This window comes from Staurois parvus, unplaced genomic scaffold (assembly GCF_062004578.1).
Source record: "Staurois parvus isolate SC_StPar_1 unplaced genomic scaffold, SC_StPar_1.0 ptg000636l, whole genome shotgun sequence".
In the NCBI taxonomy this organism is placed as follows: Eukaryota; Metazoa; Chordata; class Amphibia; order Anura; family Ranidae; genus Staurois; species Staurois parvus.
The window spans coordinates 9,452,295-9,478,689 of NW_028318432.1; the positions used below are offsets into that span (position 1 = coordinate 9,452,295).

The 26,395-nt window shown below is 41.9% G+C and overlaps 1 protein-coding gene across 1 annotated transcript in view; it reads right to left on the bottom strand.

Moving 5' to 3' along the window:
- Positions 1-20,346, bottom strand: part of LOC149449136 (uncharacterized) — a 35,346-nt gene extending 15,000 nt beyond the window's left edge. Inside the window, exons 1-3 of the mRNA XM_089693785.1 lie at positions 20,232-20,346; positions 19,345-19,903; positions 657-1,201 (exon numbers count right to left, since the gene is read on the bottom strand). Of these exons, the coding sequence (XP_089549911.1) occupies positions 657-1,201; positions 19,345-19,897 (1,098 nt within the window). The 5' untranslated portion in view covers positions 19,898-19,903; positions 20,232-20,346. The remainder of the gene's footprint in view (positions 1-656; positions 1,202-19,344; positions 19,904-20,231) is intronic.
- Between the last annotated feature and the right edge of the window lie 6,049 nt (positions 20,347-26,395).

The following is a 26,395-nucleotide window of genomic DNA, read 5'->3' on the forward strand; positions in this document are numbered from 1 at the left end:
GGTGCTGTGTGCACCATCGTAGATGTGATGGCAGCAGTCCCCCCCCCCCTTTTTTAGCACAGGTCCCGCTCAAATACCCAAATCTTCCCCCAAAGCCTCCTGCCTACTCCTAGCACATATCCCCCCATTCCTTCTCATAGCACAAATCACCCCCCCCCCCCCATCATCCCCATTACTCTTCCCATCACAAATAGCCCCCATCTCCCCTTCTGCACAAACCTCTAATCTCAGCTCAAATTATTGTTACCCCTCCTTTCACTGTGTACAGTTCCTCCGACCTGTAAGCTCCCCAGAGGACCAGAAGACCGTTCGGAGAACGTCAGTGTACCTATAGACTTAACATTCAACTAAAGATCTCCCCAATGTTATTCTATCTTGGAGGGGTGGGGGTGGCTATACTTAATATGTATTGTGTAATGGGCATTCAAATACATATGTGCATCCTAACTGCATGTCTGTCTGGTCTGTACATGTTGGGGATTAATTATTTTTTATGTATTTTAATTTTTCTAATTGCAGAGAAAACTAATGTTATCATTGGCAACTGACCACACCCAAGGTAATATGAGCAAAAAAAACATTTTTGGGTGAAGAGCCTCCTTAAATTGTAAACAAAACCAACTTTGAAGTCAGTACAACTAAAGATTTTTACTCGCCTGACAAATTCGGTCAACATTTTCCGTGCAGTCAGACATTTGGAAAAATCCAGCAGGACACAGAGTACATTTTTCACATTGTGGAGGTGACTTTTGGAAGCTGCAAAACTCATCACCATCACAGGGGCTACAGTCAGGCAGAGGTGCACCAGCACCGAAGTCGATAATATTGGCATCCACATCCATTTTATGCACAGAGTAGGTTTTCTGGAGGTGGTTGCGGACCTGGTTCTGCAAACCTTGGAGATGAGCTTCAAAGTACTGCTGAATGTCCTCCTGCAAGCTCTGGAAGGACATCTGCTTCACCGTGTCAAAAAGGATACTGTACTGGACTTTGATCATGTCCATTTGCTCATACATCCTCCTCTGTTGCTCAAGGATTTCCCGCTGCTGGATCACTAGTAAGCTCTGCTGTTCTGACAGCTTCTGTTGCAATTCAGTTATCGTCTTCTGCTGACTCTTTAGGGCCTCCACAAACTTCTCTTGTCCTTTGGCTAGCTGAAGTTGGAGAATCAAAGCATCTTCTGATGGGACTTCATTCTCTCCTGTGACATGCACAAATTGTGTTATTTGCATGGCTCCACTCTTGTGGACCTAAACCTTAACTCTAGGTGGATATTATAAATCTTAATATTAATATTTCTATGTATCTAATTGTGACTTGGTGTCAGACTCTTGTAACCCCCTGTACAGCAAGGAAAGAGCAGCATTAAAGCTGACCTGATTGAATTTCAGGAAAGCTTTTGTTGGCCGACTAGCAGCTGAATCCAATCAGTAGCAGCTGTTGCTAACAGCTGTCAGAATACAATAGCCCAGCAAGGTGGATGTATAGCATGGATGGAAGAACCTGTTAAGTTCTTTTTTCTTTCAGCCTGCATGGCCAACTTAAAGGGTATTTGCACGTTTTCAGCCATATTGTCATGATACCTACCTTTATATTTGTTGCCGCCATTTACATAGTAAAACTAAAAAATAAATAAATAATTTTAAAAAAATTGCAACTTACCTTTTCTGGCTATTCCAGCACCTCTACTTAGTTCTCTTTGTTATGAGGGAGACTGTGAAGCAGTGCTTAGCATAACTAACCATTTCCAGTGGCAGATATCTCCTCAGTTGTATTAGATTTGAACAATGTCTTAACAAAGGGTTAAAGGTTTAGGAGCTGGACTTCTCTATTGTATGTTAATGAGAACTGGACTCAGCCAGTCCCCAGGCCAACTACTGGGACAGATCATGCTGAACTAGATGAGAAATGCTTGCAGTCAACCATGACATATATAGCTTTTAATTTTTTTTTAGGTATGCTGTGTGAATAGGAACACATAACAGATATATAGTGTTTTTTTTTTTTCAAATTTGACTTACAAAAGTGGAAATAACTTTCATGAGAAAATTGGGTATTCTGACAAGAAAAACGCTGACAGAAGGAAAGGGGACAATGAACAGAGGGATGACTCATCTGTGTGCTGCTACTCCTTCACTGTCCAATCACAGACCTGGAGCAGGTAGGTGACTAAACTGGATTTCTGCAGTATAAAAAGTCAAGGCAGGTGTTTACAATTGTTTTGCCACATGGTGTATCTTTTTTTTATTGATAATCTGCTGTCATTTTGTCTTTTATGTACAAGCAGTAGCAATTACCATGTCTGCCTATACAAAGTCTTATGCATTTATTATGTCTATGTCCACCCACCAACACTGGGGAAACACAAGAATTGCATATGTGTACTACTAGTATGGGATAATGACATGACATGTAGAGATCATAACATACATATCATTTGGAAGGGGTAGGATTTAGCCAGTCATGTTAGCTTCTGTTATAGACATCTACAGCCATAAATGGGGGATTTATTTTAGATGACAGTACATGTTTTAAGGGTCTTAAAAAGCTCATTTATACTGTGACGTGAACACAGCTCAGTATTTGCTTCCTAGAATGTAATCCCTGCATTAAGTGACCATCTAATTGAAAATTATATAGATGGAAAACATCTGTGTGCGCACGTGAGCCTTGAGGCTAATATGAACATATGTTTTGAAGACACAGAACAGACGTGGCGGCAATTATATCAGTGGCGGATCAGACTGAGCTGCTTTGGAATGTTTCTATAATACCCCAAACTGCAAATGCCCTCAGATTAATTTGCTACCAGAAAAAATAAATCTGCACCATCACTGAGAGTTAAGATTCTGCAACATTAGTAGTAACATAAGCCATTTTTTTTTTTCATTTATTCACTTCTAAACAAAGCCACCTACAGACACTAATGATCCTGAAAAGCATGTCAGCTAAACAGTCCAAAAGTTTGTGGTACAAACACACAATAATCCACTGGGTGAGCCAGTATGGTTGTTTCTATGGAGCTCCCAACACCCCACATAAATCTTTGGTGTCATCTCTCTCGCAAGAAAATAGAAGCAAGCAGCCTGAAAAGTCCAATCTGGCCGATCCTTGCACTGCAGTTCCTCAGGTATAGCTTTCTCTCCAGCAAAGAAAACAATGATCAGCACATTTGTGACATCAACAAATTTCACTCCATCTCTGTTGAGACTGTCAAAAGTAGCAATGCTTCAGATTAGGCATCACTAAATAGTAGACCTCCATCCAGACCTGGACCAAATGACAGGTCTGTCTGGACTGCCAACCAGACCCAAGCACAGGTTCTACCTCTCCGATGCAGTGATTGGTTGTTAAGACTGCCTGTCACTAAAACAGGAAACTGTAATGGGGACACCTGATGTAAGTAAGCACTCTAATGGTGATACTTGATGTAAGGGGGCACTCTGATAGGGGCATCTAACGTGAGGGGGAACTCTGATAAAGACAACTGATGTAAGGGGGGCACTCTGATGGAGACACCTGATGTAAGGGGGCACTCTGATGGGGGACACCCAAAGTAAAGAGGCACAATGAAAATTGATAATAGATATTATTGAAATGGAATGGAATTTGTACTTTGCTTATTTTTTTTATAGAAAAAAAATAGCTGCATATACTAAGATCTCAGTCATAGCACAAACATGAGATTTGGACCTCTACTGAAAGGAAATTTTACTGACTGGACTTCCTTGAATTATAATTCAATACTCCTGCTTTAGATGATCTCATACTGCAGATATACAGCTATGAGGCTGTAGGCATGGAAAGAGTGCTGTTATTCTTCAGGAAGAAATCAAGACAGATTTTTTTAATGTGTTGTTTAGACACAATTAAAGTAGAACTAAAGCCAACACTTTTTTCTTTTTCATTCTGGATAGAGTAGGGGAGGGTTCTAACGGCTGTCTGTATCCCATTGAAGAGATTTCTCCTCACTTCCAAAAATATTAGGCCTTGAACTGAGTGAAACTAAATAGAGGACCAACATGACTGATACATGTGAAAGAGGCAGAGTTGGGAAAGGATGTTAAAGGGTTTATTTATGTATTACACTTACCTGATTGGAGGGGTGGGGGGCTCAGGGGATAGTCGTTGGTGTGAGGAGAGGAAGGAGGACCCCATACCTCCCAATTGTCCTGGATTCAGTGGGGGCGTCCTGAGATTTGAGTTAAATCCTTGGCTCCAAGAATTAACCTGGCAAGGGCACTAGAGCAGGCACCTTCCCTGCATCTCTTTCTCCTCCCCGCTATTCAGGCCCTTGGCATGTAATTGGCAAGGGATGTGGTTCACCTCACTCATGCTACAATTCTCGGGATCCTTGGACTCTTCCCGCGTGTGTGCCAGCCTTGCTCACCTCCCAGGTTCTGCACTGCACTGAGAGCCACCAGCAGATGCATCTGACCACTGGACCCCTTACCCAGCCCTGAGACCAGGTGAGAGACCACCAATTTTACAAAAAGGATGCATGCTGTCTGGTATACGGGGACATACAGCCTGGTACAGGGGCGGACTGACAACTCATGGGGCCCCCGGGCCCCCGGGCAATAGGGGATCATGGGGCCCCTGTGTCCTTGCCCAAACTCAAAAAAGCCTATGAAAAAGGTACCAGGGGCCCCCTACTGACCCCGGGCCCTCGGGCAGTGCCCAAGTTTCCAAATGGTCAGTCCGCCCCTGGCCTGGTATATAAGGGGCATACAGCCTGATATATGTGAGTCATAGACCCTGGTCATATACGAAGCTTTATGCCCCCATATACCAGGCTCTTTCCCCCCCCATATATCAGGCTCTATGCTCCCCATATACCAGGCTGTGTGTCTCCCCTATATAACAGGTTATATGCCCCCCATATACCAGGCTCTATGCCCTCCGTATAGCATACAACCTGGTATATGTGGGACATACAGTCTAGTATTTTGGTGGGGAGGGGCATACAACGTTGCATAAGGGGTGTATACAGCCTGGTGTATTGGTGTATGGGGAGCATAGAGCCTTGTAAATGGGAGGCATACATCCTGGTTTATGGGTGGGGCATATAGCCCGGTATATGGGGGCATACAGTCTAGTAAATGCGGGGGCATTCAGCTTTGTATATAGGGGGCATACAGTCCGGTTTATCGGGGGACATACAATCTAGTATATGGGGGATGTATGCAGATATATATATATATATATATACAGTCTGGTATATGGGGATCATAGAGCCTGGTATATGGGGGCTTATATAGCCTGATATATGCATACTTCCCAATTGTCTCGAATGTGGCAGGACCATTCCAAATTTTGAACTAAATCCTGCAAACCCAAGGTGAATCAACAAATTTCAGCACTTGGCTCCACTAATTAGCCTGGCTGGAATGCACTAGTGCAGGCACCCATTGCAACTGCCCCACATCTTGTGAGGAGTGCCTAGGGTCCCAGATGCCATGATTGTCCCCTCTATGACATCTCTCCCATCCAGCTGCCTGTAACAATCCCTGCAGAGCTGATGGAAGCATCTTCTAGACTCCTCCTCAGCTCTGATGTTTGTTAAGGCAAAAATCCAACTGTATTAGGAGATCAGGACATTTTTTTCCCTGTTTTAGCAAATTGAGCCATGCTTTATAACTGGAGGTCTAGAGACCTGTGTATATAATTCCTCTTAAAAATGCTGCACCCCTTTTCGTTCTCCTACCTATCCCGCATAGCCTGTGTAAAATGAAGCAGTGTAAATACTTTTTTTAATATCCTGTCTGGTCTGATCACATAATCTAGCAGCTCCAGCTCCCATATGTAAGGGGGCACACGACAATGGGTGTGAATTCCTGGAGCCGTGACATCAGCCATAGACTTCTATTGCCCATCTGTTGTCAGCGATCCCTACTCTCCCCTGCAGCTGCCATTCTCTGACACAGGAGAGCTAGAGCTGTTGGATCACGTAACTGGACCAGACTGGATTAAGAAATGGTATTTACAAAGGCTATGCAGAATAGGTAGTAGGACAGAGGAGACAGCATTTTAGGATGAATTATTATTAGCCTTTTCTTCTACTTTAATTCTTTTTTATTGGTTTAACTTAACAGGGCTGTGTTTTTTTTTTTCAGTCTATTTACACACACAAACATATATATTGTATACAGTGTACATGCTATATATACACACACATATATATATATATATTTATACACACACACAGACGAACACACCTATCAAGTGTAATAGCAGTCCGTTTAACTGTGAATAATTAAACTATCACTCATTACATCACATGGAAAATGCCCCAGGAAAAGCAACCTGATACTCTAAAAATAATTCTGCCTTTCAGCAGATTTTACTTCCAGTTGCCTGATGCCCCGGACACATAAAACTTAATGCTGTACAGAGGATGCAGAGAAGGAGACATTAATGCAATCTCATTAAGAAGTAGCTGCAAGAGGGGAATCGGGCAAAATAAACACAGAAATCCTTCACTGAAAACCCTTATCTCCTGTAATGAAATCAAAGGCTGCAGAAAATTAACTGTGCAAACAAGATATTTCAATAATTTATTCTACATACTGCTACAAGTGTTTTGATTCCTTTTTTTCAAATTTGAGAGGGTAAGGAGAGAAGCAATGATAATTTGCACGCTGCATTAGTACCTAGCAACAATATACTGATATGGCTGGAAAAAGTTCCTGAGGAAGTCTATTTCACAGCTCCTACTGTGAAGAAGACTTCTTGTATGCAGAAATTAAAGTGATATTAAAGTCAGAGGGTCAGGGGTCATGCAGCCTCATAGGACAGTCAGAGGAGAATGAAAACTTCTCCTATAAGCTTTAATGGATAAGTTCAGCTTTTTTACGAAAAGTAATAAATACACATTTTTTTTGCATTTTTTGTTTCTGGAACCTCCAAAGCATTGCAACAACGATCAACAGATCAGGTCTCCTGCAGACCGGTCAGTATATCTGCTTGCCCGTACAGGATGTACAAGCAAGCAGATATACTGACAGGAAGACTCATGGAACTACCATGGCACTCCACGGTACCGTGTTAGTTCGTGTTAGTTCATTGAGAACTACAAGCCAACAGCCACAAAGGCTGTCAGGACTTGTAGTTCATTCATTCACAGAACATGATGAATGAATGACAGCTAGCAGGGGAGAAGATCCCCCGCTAGCAGTCACAGCAGGGATCAGGGAGTGCTGCAGCCTGTCCGCTTATAACATGTTATGAAAGGTGAACTTATCCTTTAACCAGTGCTCAGATGGACACTGATAAAAATCACAAGACTGCTATACACTGCTGAAATAAAAAAGGTATTTAGCAGTTTATATTTAATAAAATATTTGCATTTCCATGTTGTGTGTACTGTGGGAGACCAGATATAGTGAATGCAGGGTTCTGGGTTTAGTAACACTTTAAAGGAGAAATTTGGGATATTACAAAAAAAAAAACTCACCTCTATGCTGCAGCATCAGTGTGATGCTGCAGCTGTCCCCTGATGGCTCTAAGCCTGAGAACTGAGCCATCACATGACCACTGATAGCTCAGTTCTTGGTCCACTCTGAGAACAGACTGGTGACTGTCAGTGCTCTTTGCTATGCCCCTCCAGCGCCCACTGAAGTGCCAAGGAGGAGAAGGGACAGAGGCAACTGCCTCAGGATCTCATCCGTGTGCTGAGAGGCTGAGCCAGCTGCCAATCAGGCATCTGGGTAGATCCCAACATTATTGTCAGAATCCTTCCAAAGCCTGGACTAGTTCTGTGACATCAGACATCAGCGGGCTTTAGCAGGCTGTTGCCTGGGTCTGGGTCACAGGAGAGCATAAGTAAGGGTACTCTTGTGACCTAAAAGAGAGGTATTGCCAAAAAAGCTTTGGCAATACTTCTCTTTTAAAATGCGAAGATTTGTTTTTTGGGCAGCATTCAAAAATTGTAAAGTGAAACTGCAGCCAACATTTTTTTTTGTTTTGGACATTGCATTAACACACCTGTTAGGTTTTTATTACTGCCTGTCTCCCCTCTAATGAGATTCACTCAATTTTTCCTGGTAACCATTCTGACCAGGGCTAAAAATGAAGGGAATCCCAAATTATTACAAAAACAGAAACAGAGTTCCTATGTGGACATTTACTTAAGTGACAACTGTCTAAGTGGAGAATTCACTCAGGATTGAGAGATTTACACTCACTTCCTGTTGTGTCCAAAGCACAAGAATTGAATTGAAATTTCCTCAACGGGTCAGAGCAGGTATAACTAGTGTATATATAGCCAAACCTTTTTTTCTGACATTTCCATGGCGTCACACACAGGTTGAGTTTGTCCCCCTGCTCAATGCTACAAGATGTTCATCTATAAATATGAGTTTCTCCCTAGCAGGGGATTTCCTTTTATATTCTCCTGTAACTCCAAGACAAGACACCTTGCCTACCGTGGAAAACCTGAGGAGTTCATCAGATGAGTGACATTATCCTTATCCAAACCTCTTCCCTGGGAATTGCTGTGGGTCCAATGAATGTTATGCTGGCTAAATGCTTGCTTGTTTGCCCATGAAGATGTGGTACCTGCTGTGTTAGAACATCAGGGAAAATTTCCTCCTATGTAATTTTGTTCTCTTCTGTTCATCTCAGGGTTATCGCTGCATGCTCTTGTCCCTCTCTGTGGCTGCTGGCTCTGCTAAGTGCAGATCCTTAAATTATCTTCTACAGGCACTTGGACACACAATATGCATTCCAGATGCCATCTGTACCTTATGGTGCATGCACAGTAGCCTTCACGACCCAGTGGATCCTACATGCACAGGTGTGCACACTATGTTTTACTCACCATCTAGGTGCCATGTGGACTCCTCTGTGTCTTCACAAACAGTGGGGATCGAAAGTTTGGGCACCCCAGCTAAAAATTTGTATTAATGTGCATAAAGAAGCCAAGGAAAGATAGAAAAATCTCCAAAAGGCATCAAATTACAGATTAGACATTCTTATAATATGTCAACAAAAGTTAGATTTTATTTCCATCATTTACATTTTCAAAATAACAGAAAACAAAAAAATGGCGTCTGCAAAAGTTTGGGCCCCCTGCAGAGTTAATATCTTGTACCGCCCCCTTTGGCAAGTATCACAGCTTGTAAACGCTTTTTGTAGCCAGCCAAGAGTCTTTCAATTCTTGTTTGAGGTATCTTTGCCCATTCTTCCTTACAAAAGTCTTCCAGTTCTTTGAGATTTCTGGGCTGTCTGTCACGCACTGCTCTTTTAAGGTCTATCCATAGATTTTCAATTATGTTGAGGTCAGGAGATTGTGAAGGCCATGGCAAAATCTTCAGTTTACAACTCTTGATGTAATCCCCCGTGGATTTCGAGGTGTGTTTAGGATTATTATCCATTTGTAGAAGCCATCCTCTCTTTAACTTCTGCTTTTTCACAGATGGCATCAAGTTACCATCCAAAACTTGCTGAAATTTTATTGAATCCATTTTTCCTTCTACTCGTGAGATGTTCCCTGTGCCACTGGCTGCAACACAACCCCAAAGCATGATTGATCCAACCCCATGCTTAACAGTTGGACAGAGGTTCTTTTCATTAAATTCTGTGCCCCTTCTTCTCCAAACATACCTTTGCTCATTCCGGCCAAAAAGTTCAATTTTAACCTCATCGGTCCACAGAACTTGTTTCCAAAATGCATCAGGCTTGTCTATATGTTCATTTGCAAAGTTCAAACGATGCTTTTTGTGGTGAGGACGTAGAAGAGGTTTTCTTCTGATGACTCTTCCATGAAGACCATATTTGTACAAGTATCTCTTTATAGTGGAATAGTGTACCACAACTCCAGTGTCTGCCAGATCTTTCTGGAGGGATCGTGCAGTCAAACGTGGGTTTTGAATTGTTTTTCTCACAATCCTGCGAGCTGTTCTGTCTGATATGTTTCTTGGTCTTCCAGATCTTGCTTTAACTTCCACTGTTCCTGATGACTGCCATTTCTTAATTACATTCCGAACAGAGGATATTGACATCTGAAAACGCTTTGCTATCTTCTTATAGCCTTCTCCAGCTTTGTGAGCGTCAACTCTTTTCAGTTTCAGTTTTCTAGACAACTAATTAGAAGAACCCATGGTGCTGATTGTTGGGGCAAGGTCAGATGAGTCTGGGCATTTAAAACTTTTGAGATTGACATCACCTGGTCTTCCCAGACGATGATTGAGAACAATCCATGACACTGACAGGTCTCAGCTTGGCAAAGGGGGCAGTGCATGCTATAAATTCTGCAGGGTGCCCAAACTTTTGCAGACGCCATTTTTTTGTTTTCTGTTATTTTGAAAGTGTAAATGATGGAAATAAAATCTAACTTTTGTTGACATATTATAAGAATGTCTAATCTGTAATTTGATGCCTTTTGGAGATTTTTCCATCTTTCCTTGGCTCCTTTATGCACATTAATACAAATTTTTAGCTGGGGTGCCCAAAATTTCGATCCCCACTGTAGATGCCCTGCCCCATGAAGGACACTGTTGGGCCTGCCCTGATAGCACACTGCAGGACAGAACCTTGTGAAAATCATGTCTCATGGAAGTGTCCAGAGAGAAAGAGGCAAATAACAGAGAAGTAGTCTCTAATCAGCAGGATCAGCCCCGTCTTTAACACCGGGCAAAAGGGGCAGCTTCCCCGGGTCCAGTCATTGTTGTGGGGCCCAATGTAGCTGAGCTGCCCCTTGGGCCCTCATTGCCCATAAATAGTTGATAAGTGGATTTGGCTATCTCTCAGGACATGAGGGCAGAATTGAATGTTGGGGGTGCTGGTGATTGGTTGGGTGTTATGTCTGCAAACAGTGTCTGCACTGTGTAGTGATTGGCCAGCTCAGTAATGTAAACCTTGTCCAGGGAGAGTGCCTTTCAGTCCTGAGCACAGTCACACTGATCGCTCTCCTTCACCATGTCCAACAAACCGCAGACCATCGGCCCGCGGAAGAACTTTTCACCAGAGGGTTCGTCGGGATGTACCTGGTGATCGCCTGACATTCTCTGGACGCTATCAAGGTGAGACCGCTGGGCAGGACGAAATGCAGGGGTTTGTGGAGGGAGGGGAGGTGGTCCTGTGTAATGATGGGGGTAGTATAGGGAGAGGAGGTTCTGTGTAATGATGGGGATAGTATGGGGGAGGGGTCCTGTGTAATGATGGGGGTAGTATGGGGAGAGGGGGTCCTCTGTAATGATGGGGATATTATGGGGGAGAGGTCCTGTGTAATGATGGGGGTAGTATGGGGGAGGGGTCCTGTGTAATGATGGGGGTAGTATGGGGGAAGGGTCATGTTAAATGATAAGGGTAGTATGGGGGAGAGGGTCCCGTGTAATGATGAAGGAGGGGGGTCCTGTGTAATAATGGGGGTAGTATGGAGGAGGGGGTCATGTGTAATGATCGGAGTAGCATTGGAGAGGGGGTCCTGTGTAGTGATGGGTGTAGTATGAGGGAGGAGTCCTGTGTAATGATGGGGGTAGTATGGGGGAGGGGGGACCTGTGTAATGATAGGGGGAGTATGGGGGAGGAGGTTTTGTGTAATGAGGGGGTAGTAAGTGGAAGGGGTCTTGTGTAAAGATGAAGGAGGGGGATCCTGTGTAATAATGGGCGTAGTATGGGGGAGGGAGTCATGTGTAATGATGGGAGTATTACGGGGGAGGGGGTCCTGTGTAGTGATGGGGGTAGTATGGGGGAGGGGTCCTGTATAATGATGGAGATAGTATGGGGAAGTGAGAACTGTGCAACATGAGGGTAGTATGGGGGAGGGGTCCTGTGTAATGATGGGGATAGTATGGGGAAGGGAGAACTGTGTAATGATGAGAGTAGTATGGGTAAGGGGGTTCTGTGTAATGATGGAGGGGGATCCTACGTAATAATGGGGGTAGTATGGGGGGAGGGGGTCATGTGTAATGATGGGAGAATTATGGGGGAGGGGGTCCTGTGTAGTGGTGGGGGTAGTATAGGGAGGGGTCCTGTGTAACGATGGAGGAGGGGGGTCCTGTGTAATTAGGAAGGTTTGTATGTGGGTGAGGCTCCTTTTTAATGATGGGGGTACGATGGGGTACATTTTTCTGTTGGGGACAAAGTACGTACCACACCTAAAGAAATCATTATGAAGTAAAATGCCTCCATAAATTTATTTAAACTTTTGTCGTGCATCAAGTGTGTAAATCCTTCAAATCACTTTTAAAAATTGACTTTTTTTGGAGAGCTTGCTGAACAATTCCCCACTTGTCCCTTCTGCTGGAGCAAGGAATCCCGCTAAACTATCCCTGCATAATGTCCCATATGTTTCTGAATATATTAGAAGGGCTGAAAGGTCTAATCTTTTCCTCCCTCGGGAGCTGTCATCCAGTTTCCTTTTATGAAATCAGCTTCAATAGCTACATGATTGACTGATAGCTTTGTAACTGAAGATAACACAAACCTTCTCTGTGACCTGAATGAATTAATTTAGACTAGCCATTATGGCTATGATATGTTAAGAGTTTTCATAACCTGTCTGGGGAGTAAGCAAACCTAGAGTCTGAAACCTATTAAACCATGGGATGAAGAAACACCATACAATTGAACATGATTAGTAGAATTTTAGATCTTAAATTGTACGTAGAACCAAAAACCTTTTCTTAATATTTTGTATAGCGTAATGAAGGGTTATAACCCGTCAGCTAATTTTATGCTATTTTTGTTCATTTGAGATATCCCTTCATGTCTTGTCCCAGAGAACAGAAAGGGAAAGACAATCTCTACAAAGTGAGGGAATTGTCGTTTTAGGCAGTTGTCACCAGAACAGAAGTCCTCACTGAAAGATTTCCCCTCAGTTCTTGTTCTGGTGATGACTGTATCATCTTGGATTCTCCCTCACTATCTATTTCTGTCACCTGGACAAAAAGAGAGACTGAATGATGAGTAAATGTGAATAAAATTATTCCTAATGCTAAAATGCTACGAACATTTACATTTGCTTTTGTGAAATTCTTCTAAAAACTGCTGTAGCCACCCCAGCCCCCAACTTCCAAAGAGAGTAGGCAGGCCTCTTCTCTTCACACAATACAGTGCAGTTTGCAATCTTTAACCAGGTCTAAGCATTATCACAAACGGGAAGGGCATGACAAAAGCCAGCCATACATAGGTTAATATTCAGCTGGTTCAGCAGGGACTGGACAAATGTTTGCATGGGGGAATTGGGTCAGTTCTTTTGTCAACCTGCTAGTTAAATAAAAAAAGACTCATCTATGGGCTGCCTAAGTTCATGCAAATTCCAATTTTCAGAAAAATTATTGCTTGCTTTGGGGGTCTAAAGGAACTTCTGAAAGCTGCCCAAGGGTCGAAGAGGAACGACACTGGACCTGGGCAAAGTGGCAAGTAAGATAGCAGCATGGAGGGTAAAGTACCTGCAGTGAGTCTGGACCTTCATGCTTGCACAATATGATGTCCAGCAGACTAAGGCTGGCCATTGATTATGCAATTTTCTGTCCTTCAACCACAGGTTGAAGGACAGAAAATCGCTCAATTCCCCCATCATCACAGTCAGTGATGATGGGATAATCCCTCCCACTGCGCTCTTGTATTCTGACAGTTGGAGGTTTCACCTCTGTCAGAATACAATGATTACTGCTGCCGGCTATAGTCAGCGAGAGTAATCCTATGAAAAAACTGACAGGCCGGATCAATAATACAACCATCAGTCCCTCTCCTCATGCCAGGGTACTAGGTGTAATCCTAGACTCACATCTGTCCTTTCATCCCCAAATCCAATCGCTGTCCAAATCTTGTAGACTTCACCTCTGCAACATCTCCAAGATACGGCCGTTCTTAACCTCTGAAACCACTAAGCAACTTATTCACTCCCTTGTTATCTCTCGCCTTGACTATTGTAACTCCCTCCTCATTGGCCTACCGAATCACAGGCTATCCCCTCTTCAGTCTATCATGAATGCTGCTGCCAGACTCATCCACCTTACTAACCGTTCCATATCTCCCACCCCTTTCTGCCAATCCCTCTACTGGCTTCCCATTGCCCAACGAATAACATTCAAAACATTAACAATAACATATAAAGCCATTTATAATTCTGCCCCCCAATTATATCACCAATATTGTCTCCAAATATCACCCAAACCGTCCTCTCTGCTCCTCCCACGACCTCCTGCTCTCTAGCTCTCTTGTCTCCTCCTCCCATGCTCATCTCCAGGACTTCTCCAGAGCCTCCCCCATCCTCTGGAACTCTCTACCCCAATCTATCCAACTATCTCCTATTCTGCCCACTTTTAGGCGATCTCTGAAAACCTCTCTCTTCAGGGAAGCCTATCCCGCCTTCAGCTAATAACGAAATCTTCTATTCCTCCTATCAGTTAATCCCCCACAATTATTATCTTTTGCACCACCAGCCCCTCTCCCTTAGATTGTAAACTCCAAGGAGTAGCGCCCTCCTAACCCTCTTGTAATGAACTGTATCATTACAGCAATGATTGTCTCCCTTTATATTGTAAAGTGCTGAGCAAACTGTTGGCGCTATATAAATCCTGTATTATAATAATAATAATAATACTGATGTTGATCGATTGATGGACTTCAGTACAACCAGCCTGCCCATAGATGGATCAAAATTCATCTGGTTCCTGCTGAACTGGACAAATTTTGATCTTCTGGCTTAAACTCCCCCTGTCATGACTAGGTCACTTATAAGCTAAGTACACCTTCTAAAACTAGAACATCTCTACACACCTTTTCGGCAGCCCACACCTTCAAACACCTTTGCTTTGCTGCTCCCTGGCCACTACACTTAAAATAGAAATTCATTCTTTCAATAAACATTGACTATTTTAATCCTTATGCTGTTAGCATTTGTAAATTGATAGGAAAGTATATCGTAATTACTTGTTTTAAACTGTTTTTTACATTTCTTTAGTTACTTCCTGGTTTCCATGCCTAGGTAAATGATGTCATACATCCCAGGAGTCTTCAGGAGGGGAGGATGGGTTTTCTCAGTTAAGCACACCCTCCTGTGAGTGGAAATCTAGCTGTAGGAAGAGAAATTCACTGCTGTAAGAGTTATCATGAGAAAAAGATGTCTCCACTGAAGCTTTATCACCAATCTTTGTTGCCACAACAACCCAAAATTTTCAAAACCCACTTATCACAAGGACAGAAAGTGAGGTGAAATCTTCTGGACAGGGGCACAGACAACAAAACAAATGTTACAGGGATGTTAACCATTCCCTATGCTATCCAACAAACTTAAAAAAAACTATTTTATGTACCTGTTTCAACTTACATGCAAATTCAACTTCAAAAGGGGAAGTACCGCTTTAATGCTGTATCCCCCGCTCCCAGTTAAGGATTGGCACCCTTGGGGAGAAAGTACCCGAATTTGACAGGTACCCGCTACCACTTCCACTGCGATCGCCTAGGCGATCGGAAGCGGAAGTTGTCCTCTCCTCCTCCCTCCCCATAGTCTTCTAGGACATGTGACAGGTCCCAGAAGACTACGGGGCCATTCACAAAGCGCAACGCTTCTCATGCATGCGCAGTGGGCACCCGGCCGTGAAGATTCCAGCACCAGGGAGAGAAGACGACTGGTGAAACCAGCAGTGGTGAGGACACCGCTGGACAGAGGGACAGGTAGTGGCTGTATTTTAGGAGTCAGCAGCTACAGTTTTGTAGCTGATGACTTTTTTTTTTTTTTTCAGGTGGAACTCCGCTTTAAAGTGAAACTTCACTCTCTCAATAAGCATGGACTAATCTTTATGCTGCTAGCATTAGTAAATGCATAGGAAAGTATATCATATTACTTGTTTTAAACTTTATTTTACATTTCTTCAGTTACTTCCTGGTTTCCATGCCTGGGCAAATGATGTCATATACCCCAGCAGTCTTTAGGAGGGGTATGAGCATGAGCTAAGGGCAGATGGATTCCAAGAAGTAAACACACTAATGAATCATCTGCCCTTACTCAAGATGGCAACTGCGAGAAATGCCAGGAGATGTTTTTCAAAATGATTTCTTAGTAAAATAAAAAGCACGGAGACATGGATGGATGGATAAGTTTCCTTTGAATACTAACAATGAATTAAATAGCCTTTTTAATGTGGTGCTCAGATGCAATGCAGTTCCACTTTAAGAACAAACTCACAAAATCTATCTTGTTTGTAACACAAGGACTGCCTATAACTCTCCTAGATTGTAAGCTCGAAAGAGCAGGGTCTCGAACCCCTCGTGTATCGCATTGTATTGTTATTGTACTGTCGCATGTTCTGTCTCCCTTTACAATGTACAGCGCTGAGCGAACTGTTGGCACTTTATAAATACTGTATAATAATAATAATAATAACTGCTATATGAATCATATGCCCTTACTCAAGATGGCCATGACCAGAAATGCTAGCAGAGTGTTTTTCTAAGTTATTTCTCAGTAAAATAAAGCATGGAGACATGGATGGATGGATGGATGGATGGGGGAGTTTGCTTTGAATATTAAAAAATGAATGAAATAGCGCTTTTGGTTTGTGGTCCTCAGATACAGTGCAGTTCCACTTTAAGGCGGTTACATTGTACATAACTACAGGACAAATGACCTGGTGAGATGAACCACAGTGTATGGCAGGAAGAGCAGGTATTCAACACATCAGGCATGGACCTCCTGAAGAGTATAGATGCTCTTCTTGAATAGACAGGTTTTTGGTGATCACTTTAATGGAAACCTGTACTATGACAATATGAAGGGTGCTATTTCTGACCTTGTGAAATGCTAGCTGCCTGGCTGCCTCTCACTTCAATAGCTTTCAATCATTGGCCGAGAACAAACATGTAGCAAACAAGTCAAAGGGAAATCAGAACTCATCGGTACAATTTCTATGGATTAATTACTAGGAAGGACTGAAGCCATTGGATCAGCATGACAGCCAGGTAACTAACATTTCATGTACGGATCGGTAAAATTTCTATGACTTAATTACTAGGAAGTACTGAAGCCATTGGATCAGCATGACAGCCAGGCAACTAACATTTCATGTACTGATCGATACAATTTCTATGGCTTAACAACTATGAAGTACTGAAGTCATTGGATCAGCATGACAGCCAGGCAGCTAACATTTCATGTACTGATCGGTACAATTTATATGGCTTAATGACTAGGAAGTACTGAAGCCATTGGATCAGCATGACAGCCAGGCAACTAAGCGCTGAGCAAACTGTTGGCGCTATATAAATCCTGTATAATATAATAATAATAACTAACATTTCATGTACTGATCGGTACAATTTCTATGACTTAATTACTATGAAGTACTGAAGCCATTGGATCAACATGGCAGCCAGGTAACTAACATTTCATGTACTGATCTGTACAGTTTTTATGGCTTATTGACTAGGAAGTACTGAAGCCATTGGATCAGCATGACAGCCAGGCAACTAACATTTCATGTACTGATCGGTACAATTTCTATGGCTTAACAACTAGGAAGTACCAAAGTCATTGGATCAGCATGACAGCCAGGCAGCTAACATTTCATGTACTGATCGGTACAATTTCTATAGCTTAATGACTAGGAAGTACTGAAGCCATTGGATCAGCATGACAGCCAGGCAACTAAGCGCTGAGCAAACTGTTGGCGCTATATAAATCCTGTATAATATAATAATAATAACTAACATTTCATGTACTGATCGATACAATTTCTATGGCTTAATGACTAGGAAGTACTGAAGTCATTGGATCAGCATGACAGCCAGGCAGCTAACATTTCATCTCCTAGATTGTAAGCTCGAAAGAGCAGGGCCCTTGACCCCCTTGTGTTTTGTTTTGTTACTGTATTGTCTCATGTTCTCTCCCCCACTATAATGTACAGCGCTGAGCAAACCTTTTACCGCTATATAAATACTGTATAATAATAATAATAATAATGTACTGATAAGTACAATTTCTATGGCTTAACAACTAGGAAGTACTGAAGTCATTGGATCAGTATGACAGCCAGGCAACCAACATTTTCATATTAAAAGAATAGCAATTCCAGCCTCCTTGCTTCTTTACAGGCTTCTTTCAAGTACCTTTAAATATCATACCTCACTACACCACCTATATTTTAAATGTCTTCACTTCTGATAAACTCTTGTCCTTTTTACATAAATCAGCGTTTTACTTTTGTTCGTTGGCCCCTTTTATCTGCACCTCTGGCAGGTTTAATATTAATTGATGTGGTTAATGGTGACTGTTGGACAAAGTAAGCTCACGTCTTAATTACTACAGCTCTTTTAATCTGTCACTGACAGATAATAATTAGTGCTACATGTTCCAGCAGGTCAGCAGCACAATCCAGTGCACTTGCCACCCATCCAGGCTGTCCGGGGGCAGTCAAGTTGTTGAAGATTTGTCACTTTCAACGTTTATCTCTGGAAATCTCCTGGTTTTGACCTCATAATAAAATCCTGTATATAAAGTATTGTGAATTGTCAACTTTGCTTTTTCAGCTGTCTTCAGGCACACTTCAGCCATACTGTTTTTAATTCTAATTTTGTTATTGATAATAATGGAAAGAAAGTCAAAGATCCTAGACAGGTTCTCTTCCTCTTCTGTGTCATGACTTTGTATTTGAATGTCTCTGAAGTCTCTTAATTGGCCCCTTTTATTATTGTACTATACTGTGCAATATGTTGTCACTCTATAAATAGGGATAGTAAAAAAAAAACAAAGAGCCAAAAATTGCTAATGGGAAATGTGTGATTTATAAACTATTGACTTACTTACAATAAGTTGCTGTTAAATTCTCGCTTAGCCTAAAACTTTCTTCTTTTTTTTTTTCCAAATGCGTTTTTATTAGTATTGAAAAACTTTAACAACATCAATGCTGACAAGGACATGCACCAATGTTGTACATATTCAGTCAAAGCACAGTTTTTCTTTTTGCCATCTTTCAATACTATTTCCATACAGATCTCCTATTATTATTATTGGAGGCTCAGACTAAAATATGACAATACTAAGCAACAGTGCACGGCAGACGTAGTAGAAAATGTTCATGCACAATAAAGTACCTAAAGTTGTGTTCTATTTTTAAAGTAATTGAGCTTTTTAACTTATTTGTAGGGTGCAGGGGCGGACTGACCATTTAGAAACTCGGGCACTGCCCGAGGGCCCGGGGTCAGTAGGGGGCCCCATGAGATGCCCCTGGTACCTTTTTCATAGGCTTTTTTGAGTTTTGGCAAGGACACGGGGCCCCATGATCCCCTATTGCCCGGGGGCCCCATGAGTTGTCAGTCCACCCCTGGTAGGGTGCAATTTCTATTTCTGGTTTTATTCCTGAAACAATGTATCTGGTCAGTACATTGGGCACTTACCTGGCTTGATATCACAGGTGAGCTGAACTCCCAGTGGAGCTCCTCCAAGTTCTGCATTGGCATATTGAAATTCCGGTACTTCACCAATAAAGTGTGCCGCTCTGTCCGACAAACGCACAGCAGCACCCTGCTGCCCTTCTGCAGGTGGGCATCCCTCCCCGGTGCACAAAACTCTGCCTCGAGACTTCAGGCGAATCCGCAGGGGCAGTTTACATTCAATTCCTTTGCAGTCCCTGGTGGCATTGTTGCTCAGGTGTGGAGCTCCTCCCCAAGTGTCTGTGGTACCTGAAACATCAGCTCTTGAGGATGCTGAGGGCAGTTGACTAGCTCTCCCAGGTTGTAAAAAGCCATCACTGCTAGCTGTGTGTTGGTATGAGCGAGAAGCTCTGCTGGCTTTGACTGGGCATCTGGTGCCCACACATGGCTTTTGTTGGTCATTGTCTGTGGAGCTGCTGGTACAGGATAGACCTCCTGTGCATCTCTCCGCAGGGACTTCATAACAAACAAGTAGGAAGAGCAGACAACTCAATCTCACGGAGGACCAACTCACCATTGTTACCTGCAAATCAAAAAATAAAAAAATTAAGAACCTTAACTGTTACCCAACAACCAGTTTAACATAATTACTCTGAAATCTAATGCATTATGATATACTTGCAACTTCTCTAAACAGCTGTGCTGAGAATACAGCTGTGAGCAAGTTCACATCTCTGTGTATTCTGTGACACATAAAATGCATTCTTCCATGCAAACAAACCTTTAATGTCTCTACATAAAAGCTTTTCGAACATGTGTTTGCAATTGTGTCTGTTTTAGTGTTCTTGGATTCAAGTATTTTCTTTAAGCTAGAATAGATCTGTAAAGAGACCTTTTTATGGCAGGAATACCTTGGGAAGGCTTGCAGGGTCTAGTCTTCTATGCTGTTACCTCCAATTAATGACTTATCATCTGTGCAGAGTGCTCGGTCTATCCAAGCAAGTGTGACCTCTACAGAGCTACAGGCTGGAGAATGTTATGTGCAACATTCCTCAGATTTCATTAGCTTCACATTTCTTAGAGACCACCCATTAACCCTCCCCTAACAAGCTTAAATTGCTCTGCAACTTACCTTAAATGAAAGTCTCCTCCTGCAGTTCCCTCTACGTTTCTTCATTTATATACTGTACAAACAGCCATGCTGGTTTGTGAATTCCATGTCAGCTTTTCAGTCCTTCATTAAGAGTGTCCTAGGTTCCCCCATGCTGTCACTTTGATAGAGGAGAGAAGAATAAGGTTAAGTGTTAGTGACTCCCTCAAATGTAAATCCAAGTTTTAGCCTAATTATGGTAGCCAGGGGCAGGAATGCTTTTCATTGTGTAGTCAATCTTCTCTTTCAGACTGAAGTTGGTAAAAACCTTTTTTTTTTTCATTACTCTCCAAGGTTCAGCTATACTCAAGATGTTTAAGAGCTATTGGGTTTCAAGACCACTTCCTGCATTTTTGTGGGGATAGATAATTTACTTACAAAAACAAAAAACAGAAGCCAAGAATAGGTATATCTCCGACTCTCTCCGTTGACTTCCATATAAATGAAAACATAAGGAGGAATATTTCAACATGTCTATTCGAGGAGAATTTCATCTTTGTTTTCAATGGGGGCAGAACAAAGGATCCTGAAGTGTTTCCATGCCAAGTGCTAAATAAAAAAAATTTGGAAAAGGAATTCTCCAGACCTTGTTTAATTTACCATATATCAAAGTCCATGGCTCACTGGGGGGTTCTACAAACACGTCATGTAAGACAGCCAAATGGAGAATGACTGTTGCCTTTTCTGGATGATTTTGGAGAATGAGCCAAGGCTCCTCATTGTCTAAGGCATGGACAAGGACACTTGTGATTGTTAAATGCATGGTCTGTATGAAATAGCCCCCAAAAACTTGAAAGCCTATGAAAACTTAGATTGACACCTGTTTGGTACTTTCATAATTTTTTCCCACATTTTCACCTTTTTTGAATTTTTTCAAAGCGAATGGTTAAATTGCACATATAGCCAAAACTTTAAAACCTCTGGCAGTTTGTTCTCCCTGCTCTAACATTTTTTTTAGATTTCCTTTCACTTCCTGTTCTGCTGAAGCATCAGAAAGTGAGAAGAAATCTCTTAAAAGGGGAGAAAATTTCCCTCATACAAAGTTGTCACTGGAACAAGGGAAAATGAAGGTGCCATTAGTTTGGCTTTAAATGCATTTCTAAATTTTACCTCATTCACTCATTATATTAGCCTCTTGTAATGCTCTGTAAGCTAATCAGCTTACAGCAATATTAAACATAAAACCAAAAATATAATAAATTGCAGCTCTTAAACATTACCAATCTTTAGATGTGGAGGCTGCATTAGTTTTCTTTTTTAGACTTGCGTCACTCTGTTTTCACCTGGTAACACACTTCCTGTATTAGAGTACATGCACACTAGATGAAGGAGCAGGGGCAGACTGACAACTCATGGGGCCCCTGGGCAATAGGGGATCATGGGGCCCTGTGTCCTTGCCCAAACTCAAAAAAGCCTATGAAAAAGGTACCAGGGGCATCTCATGGGGCCCCCTACTGACCCCAGGCCCTCGGGCAGCTCCCGAGTTTCCAAATGGTCAGTCCGCCCCTGTGAAGGAGCAATGTACTAGCAGATTTAGATACATAAAACAAATTGAAGCCAAACTCCAATCAATGTAGTAAGTAAATGAATAAACCTCCCAGTAATGATATTACTAGGCTGCAGCTAGAGGGAGCACTAATGATTTGTAGTGTGATTTCAGGAGACTAACAACCAACAAGCTCACATTAAACTCAGAATGAGCAAGTGAGCACATGTGTTTTCTGTTCTCCTCTTGATGCAGATTAGTCACACTTGGTTTATGCTATCTTTATTCAGTAATAGTTCAGACATATAATCCTGTAACACTAACACTTTGTAAGCATGTACCACAACTTTCTTTTCATTCTGAGATAAATGTGTTACATAATGAAATAAAAGCTGATCATTGTGAGCACCCCTGTCATTGTTAAATGGTGTGTCTCAACCTTCTAACTGCTATAACTGCAGGATAGCTTGTTCTGTTGAAAAACAACAGGCTTACTAGCAGAATCAGCATGAGAAAATAAAAGAAAGAAACCGAATGCAGTCACCACATCTAAGAATTGATAAGCTGCAATATAATAAATGTTTGCTTTTGAGTTTAACACTGCTATAGCTATATTGCATGGTGCACAAAAGACTGAGGGAGGGAGTGCAGGGATAACCTAAGCAGAGTGTTGCTGCTTCTACACAATCCAATCATAGGTAGGGATGGCACCTGACCCAGCTGTATTGTATTAACTACAGCAGAGAAAAGGGAGGTCACCGCCATTGCTGACTGATATTAAGGCTTAGAAATCAACACCTTTTTTGTCGGTTAAATTGGAGCTTCTGCATGATATTTACAACCTACCACAGCAAAACTGATACTTACAAAGTAAGTTTAAATTTCTGGCAATGTTTAAATTGCTGGCAAAATGGCAGCACAGTCTCTTTGTTCTGTTCGCAAACAGAGCGTCCAGTGGACCACCACACAAGCAAAAAAAAAAAAAAAAATATCATGGGGTTCTCCCACACATTCATTACAGGCTCTTCAGGTCTGTAGGAATTTTAAGGGGGGACATAAAAAAAAACAGCATAAGTGTGATGGAGTGTGATGGACCACCTGGCACCCCGACTGGGTGCCTCCTCCCTCTAAACCCTTCCAGCAGACCAATAGCTAATAACAGCCCTTTACCCCAAGCATCATACACAGACTAGATGTTGAGATAAAACCAAATAGAATCCTTTTATTATACAGAAATACCAGTTTTTATTTACTTCAAAAATAGGGGCAGTCGCCACATGAGCAACATATACAAGTTTTACATATTGGTGTAAACACCCCACAATGGTTAGGTAACTAGGTAAATTTGATACAAGACTAATCATATCCTGTTGGAATTTCCAAGAGGATTAGCAAACAGACAAAACAATAGATGATAGGTTAACAATGGGAATTCACACCTTGGAGGCACTCAATGGGGAAATTACATAATGGGAGAAAGATACTTAACACCTAGACAGAATAAGAAAACACAGGTACACCTTATAAGAGTAAGCACATACAACCTTAATAAATAGATCACACATAACAACAGGAGCCCCAGAATCAGGTTGTTTTGAGCTGATTATAGTCTTCTGTTTTGAGTCTTTGAGTCTAGTAGGGGGTTGAAGCAGTCAGTACTGGTTTAATTGGCCCGTTCTATACCCCGATAAAACACAGAGGCCCTAAGTCTGTATCTGGGTTCTCCAGTTCTCAAAGTTTGTGTGTTTCGGGGAGCCATGGACTTGAATCAGGAAAAAAAACTACTCCAATTTCACCCACCTCCCAAAGAATAGAGCCCCCTCAAATGCCAAGGCCCAAAGTCAGTAGGCAAGAGGCTAGACTGCAGTCCCCTCCAAAAGCCCCTGTATTGGTTGGGTCTGTCAGAGTGAGGTAACTTCAAATTCTATACCAGATGATTCGGGTCTAGTGTGAATTTAAAGAAGGAACCCCACACAAATATAAAAAAAAGTGAAGTCAAAATCCATACTAGACACTGAGCATACAGCCTGACTGGCCAGGAAAGGGATAGTGAGCATGTGCCCCTCTCTTGAACCAAACCAGGCCACATGCCCTCAACATGGGGGTACCCCCTTGAGCATGGTCCCTTAACAAAGCATATAGTCCCATCTTTATCACAACCCTGGCTCAGTGGTTGTGGGGGTCTGTGGGCTTGGGACTTATCAGAGTCTGGTAACAATAATGGGGCACTCAACTCCCCCCCATGTTAAAAAGTAAGGGGTACATAGTACCCCTACTCACTAACTAAAAAACATTTAAATTGTAAATAAACAAAGTTTTGTCAAGTCCTTTAATTAAAAAAAGTCCCACAATGTACATCTATTGCCAGTCATGTGGTTCAGTGATACAGATACATGTCAATTACAAAGTCTGATGCCCCCTGGCCTACCAAAAGAAAAAAAAAAAACGCAGACCGCCAACACAGCTTACCTAGTTGCATCACTCCCACCAAATGACAGTTCCAGCAGATGTCAACTGATATAAACAAAGGGTCAGGGACTCCTGAATGACGTCATTGACCATATATGGACATGACCACAAATGGTCCGCTATTATACATGAGGCTCGACTCCTGCCAAATGAATAATTGTTCGTACTGAAGAAGTGCGCAATAATGAGCAAATTTATTTTTGTCATATTTAAACAGTTTCACTTCCTCTGATTCTGATTTTATACTATATAAAACATTTCTAAAAAAAATTCAAAAAACAAAAAAACACAGCACAACTGAAGTAATTTGCTTTAAGATTCACTCAATTACTTGTGTGTTTAACTTTCAGTCTAAACTATTTAGCTTTTTTAGCAAAGCAGATATGGAAAGCCTGCAAAATATGAAAAGGAGTCAAAGGGCTCGATCACATGGCTGGATTGGGCCGTACGCAAACAGTTAACATCTGTTGGCCTGATATTGATTTATACAGGCTGTTGACTGTGGCTAATTACAAGGACCTGAGCATACCCACAGTAGCGAAACACTGATTCTTGATGTTGTACAGCCCAAATCGGACATGTGAATAAGCTCTAAAGTTTTACCTGCTGGCTGAAATGAGGATATAAAATCAGTGGAGTTCTCAAAATTAAGTCCGTTTGAACCCAAGTATAGGTGCCAGAATGTTCTCTCCAGTAGGAAATGCTGTTCCTTTAAGTAAGGGATAAGCATAGATCTATCCTCAGAAAAAAAAAAAAAACAGGGCAGACTCGATGGACCACTTGATCACTTACCCCCAAAGAAGCTGCTCTATTCTCAGGTAGGGGAACGCTGTTCCTTTAAGTAAGGGACAAGGATAGATCTTTACTCATACACAAAAGTAAAAAAATGAGGGCAGACTCGATGGACCACTTGGACCACTTGGTCTTTTTGTGCCATCACTTTTCTATGTAAAATATACTTAATCAATATTTCATATGTAACTGGCTAGAAAATGTTTTTTTTTTTAATTCTAACCATAACAAACGAAGAAAGATCATTTATATACAAAAGCTCCATGCATTCCTTTAAAGGTTGCCCTTTGTTACTGACATAAGAGCTTAAGTGATGTAAACATGTTTATATAGCTCAGACAAATTCTATGAATCCACCATGCTCCACTGCAAGAAAACACTGTGGTTTCCACTCCACTGCATCTCTTCTATAAGCTCTTTCCAATGAATTACATACAGAGATATTCAGACAGCCACCTTAATATCTTGGAGCTGCACTCCATGGCGCTTCTTAAGTGATTCATCATTAATCGGTTTGAGGCAGGGAATGCAGCATTCATCATGGCAGATCATGGCAGATACATTCAGAGTCTACACCTCATTATGGCTAAGAGACACTTTACATATTTTTAAAAAACAAACTGTGGATCCTAAAGGAAAAATACAGTATGCACTTAAGCAGGATATACACGCAGAGTTTTTTTTTTTCTTAATCAACCAACAAATTGAACAAAAAAAACTCTCACATATCCCCCCATCCACACAAGCGATGTGGATGCAGGGATCTCCCCTCGGCAGAATACACAGATCAGCACTGTAACCATTGGCTGCAGATGCTGATCAAATGCTGGTTTTCCAGCAGGACTGTTCAACAGAAACTAGTCTAACGATCAGCTTCTGTTCAACAGGCAGAAATTTGTCTGGTTCCTGCTGAGCCGTCTGAATTTCAATACATGTGTATACCCAGCTTTAGCTGGGTATCTTTGGTCATTTTTCAGGCTTTTTGGTTTTGAGTGCTTGTAGCACTTACCCTGAAGAAACTGCTGTTTTCTAGGGTACCCTGTTCCCAGTGCTCATGACTCTCCAAGCAGCACCACATTCTCTGACACACAAGGACTGCAGAGCGGATATTTATTGCAACAATATACACAATATTGCAATAACCAAAAGAATGGAAAATTGGAATAATCACTTAAACA